Source organism: Notothenia coriiceps, unplaced genomic scaffold (genome assembly GCF_000735185.1).
Source record: "Notothenia coriiceps isolate Sejong01 unplaced genomic scaffold, NC01 NC01_scaffold00035573, whole genome shotgun sequence".
NCBI lineage: Eukaryota > Metazoa > Chordata > Actinopteri > Perciformes > Nototheniidae > Notothenia > Notothenia coriiceps.
The window spans coordinates 12,836-16,504 of NW_011368274.1; the positions used below are offsets into that span (position 1 = coordinate 12,836).

The 3,669-nt window shown below is 41.3% G+C and overlaps 1 protein-coding gene across 1 annotated transcript in view; it reads left to right on the plus strand.

The window, feature by feature from the left end:
• Nucleotides 1-2,570: 2,570 nt before the first annotated feature.
• The window catches only part of smg8 (SMG8 nonsense mediated mRNA decay factor), a 6,270-nt gene continuing 5,171 nt past the window's right edge, over nt 2,571-3,669 (plus strand). The window contains exon 1 of the mRNA XM_010791605.1: nt 2,571-3,191. Within this exon, the coding sequence (XP_010789907.1) occupies nt 2,583-3,191 (609 nt within the window). The 5' untranslated portion in view covers nt 2,571-2,582. The remainder of the gene's footprint in view (nt 3,192-3,669) is intronic.

Consider the following 3,669-nt stretch of genomic DNA (forward strand, 5'->3'; position numbering starts at 1 on the left):
CCTATTTTTGATTCAAAACCAGGCCAGGCAGCAGAGCTCAGGGCAGAGCTTTTTCCACCGCCTCTGAGAAGTCATTCCCTTCTTTTCAACTCTAGATCGAATTAATTGAAATCATGCATAGCAGTCCTTTAAATAATCTGTATGAATTAGGTTACAATGCATCAATGACATTTAGACACTGAATCTCTCATGATATATTTCCAGATATTCTGCATTTCACTACGCCACATTTTAGTCAATGTCTCGGATTATAAACGAACGATTGAGGCTAATAACGTAACCGGTTATTTTTAGCCTGCATGAAGATGCGCTCAGCAGTGATGGCGATGGCTTCCTCCCCCTCCTACACCATCATGACGTCGGGCTGTTACGCAAAAGCAGGGGTTCACCTTTTTGTGGACCTCCGGTACCGTCACCACTGGCGTACATTGGGGGCATTATAACAAAAATAAAGAAGGGAATATACGAGATATATTACAGGCGAATACCCTGGTCGTGTGTAGATCTGTTCACTTCTGCTTTTTCTTTAATTCCCCATTATGTTTCAGTAAACGCACTTTGTTGAAACTTGGTGTTGTTGGACACACCCAGCAGGAAGCAGGTGTCTCTCATCCTGCTGGGCTTATCTGATGTGGACTGGGACCAGGGTCAACAGCGCCCGGTCCGAAACACGAACATTAAAGCTGCGACAGTCACTTCATTTTATACTTAAACGTTTACAATCGCTAGATAACAACATGCAATTAGAGTAAAAGTGGTTACTCAACTATTTGTAGAGGTGCTGGAGACACATGTCGAGGCATTCCCCCTCCACTTCGTCCTCAGTCATCAAGTCCCACAAGGGGCGCAGCGGCGGAGGGTCGCTCTCCTGCAGAGGCATCCTCATCTCCCGCAGGAAGAGCTCCAGGAACCGTCGGAAGGTTTTCTCCTCTGCTATAGAACCGGCCATCATCTCTCATTCCTGGACAGACAGCGACAACTCCTCCCGTCAGTGCACTAACTTCTCTGGGCTGAGAAGAAGAAGAAGGAGAAGAAAAAGAAGAGGAGTCGGTACACTGAGTCGTGCACGCGCAGACTACCTGAATGAGTGTGAACTACCGGGGGCGCGTGGAGTACCGGTGCGCGTGTGAGAGCAGCAGACCTGCCGGGATGAGTGCACTTTCTCCGGTCGTGCTACTAGACTGGACTGGACTGTCAGTATCTGGACTGAACCCCCCATTCAGAACCAAGCGGGAACGCGCATCGCGTTATCAGGGATTTCGGATGATCACAAGAATGTGACGTCAGAGAGTCGTGAACGCGCACGCAGCGCTGCCTCTGACGTCTGAGAGCTTTTTATAGACATGGGGGTGTGTTTGGTCATATGTATGATGTCAAACTAAGACAGTATTATATTGTCAATCCATTTTTCATCATCCTAGAAAAAATCTCATGAACAAAAGTAGATACATTTTATAACAGGAAATCTTAATGTAAGATGTATATCAATAGAATCCCACAATAAATAAAAGACTGCAACTATGATACTAAAGTAGCCTACTGTAGTACTTTTTTATAATATCAAATATGTACTTTGATAATGTAATTTTTTTAGAAAGTATAAGTGGAATTTTAACAAACATTACATCCTGGGTAATAACGTTAACAACAAACATGTATTCAAATGTTTTGATCCGAACACCAACGCACTAACCCACTACGCCACACGCCTTCCCTCTAAGACATTTATTTCATTCATTTACACACTTAAAGTTGCTGTCCACTCAAAATGTTTTTGCCAATTAAACCAACACTGTGCAATATGTTTGTATAGTAGGGCTGAACAAATGTTTTGAGCCTTAAGTACCAGCTTCTTTAATGTGATGATGTTCTGCTGTTTTATTTCAGTGTAACTTGAGATCTATAGGGTTGTTTTTTTGGAGAAGAAACAAGACATTTTAATATATAACTTTAGCTATAGCACAACTATTCAGTGGGTTTCATTACCCATTGCCTGTTGTGCATTCTTTGTATTCTATTTAATTAAATGTTTTAATTTCTTATGTATTAACAGAGATGTTCAATACGTTTAAAACACATTCTAAAACGTATTTGGTTTTATTTTTATTATCAAGCATGTCATTCTTTACCTGTTTTTCTGAATCACAATATATATATATATACTTTTCACCAGGGAAAATGTATTTGGTTACAGTCGCTCCATTTCTGAATAAAACATAAATAAATGTAAAATATTTATAATAAATAAAGAAGTTCAAGTAAAACATGTGCACATTGAACTACAATATATAACAAGAATAAATATGTAAAAATATGCATATGAAGAAATATACATGGACTGGTCTAGTTATATACATAATATTAATAATGCTGAAAAACGGATTATTGTTTAAAATGTAGTGTATACGATGTTGTGTCAATATGGACTTATCTTAAATCACTAGGGCTTAGAAACATAAAGTTAATTGTTATTAAAAAAAGGAACCGAAAATAGTGTCTGCTCGGAAACTTTAGTTAAGGGAACCGGAAATAAGTGCGTCTTTGTTTTTCTTCCCCCGCTTTCCACCATGAAGGGAACAAACATGGCTCTCCCTCTGAGTATGGAGGCTCTGCTTCAGGCGGACCTCCAGGAGGATGTCGCTTACCGGGACGAAGGCTTGTGTGTTGTCGGTATTTTCGGTAAAAGCAACATGCAACCGGGCGCGCCTAAAGAATCTATCGTCAACAGTCTCGCGGACAAACACATCTTCTCGCTGTTCGGAGGACCGGAAGATGGCGGTACGGCGGACAGCAGCATCGAGGCTTTCTACCACCAGGAGAACCGGGTTTTGTACCTGTTGCTGTCCTCCGTGTCCGACAGCCGGCAGCTATTGCGGGCCTGCGAGTCTCTGAGCGCCGGTACCGGACACTCCGACTCCCACGAGCTGTGGAAAGACCTGGACCGACAGCACTGCCTGCATTTACTCTACATCTTCTCCGTGTGTCACGTGCTCCTGCTGGTGCACCCGAACCAGACTTTTGATGTAACTTATGACCGTCTCTTCCGGGCCCTGGATGCTCTGAGACAGAAGGTGCTGCCTCTGATCCGGGCTGCCATCAAGGACTGCCCGGTGTCCAAAGAGTGGAAGCTGAACTGTCGGCCATGCCCTCCTCGCCTGCTCTTCGTCTTCCAGATGAACGGCTCCATGAAGGTCTGCTTCTTATCTTTTATCAAGTTTTATCAAGTGCTCAGATGTTGTTGTTTAGTCAAACAAGGAGTAATATCACAGTCTTGTTCAAGAGAGTCCCAAAACAAAACTCACGCTAGGGCTGCTCAATTAATCGTATTTTAATCGCAATTTCGATTACGAAAACAATGTAATTTTTTAATTATTATTACTTTTTTTTTATGGTTTTTCAGTTGAATTAGACTTAAAGTTCAGGGTAATCAACTGTTAAAAACATACTGTTCACATTTTTTTCGCAAATAAATTGATGTTTTCAAAGTAAATGGATAATCGTTTTTAATAATCGTGATATCAATTATTGACCCAAATAATCGAGATTATGATTTTTGCCATAATCGCAGCCCTAACTCACGCAACACATTGAAAACAGAACAGTAACAAAAAAATGACAAAAAATCTAAAAGACAATAGACTAAATAACACGATGCACAAATAACATTCA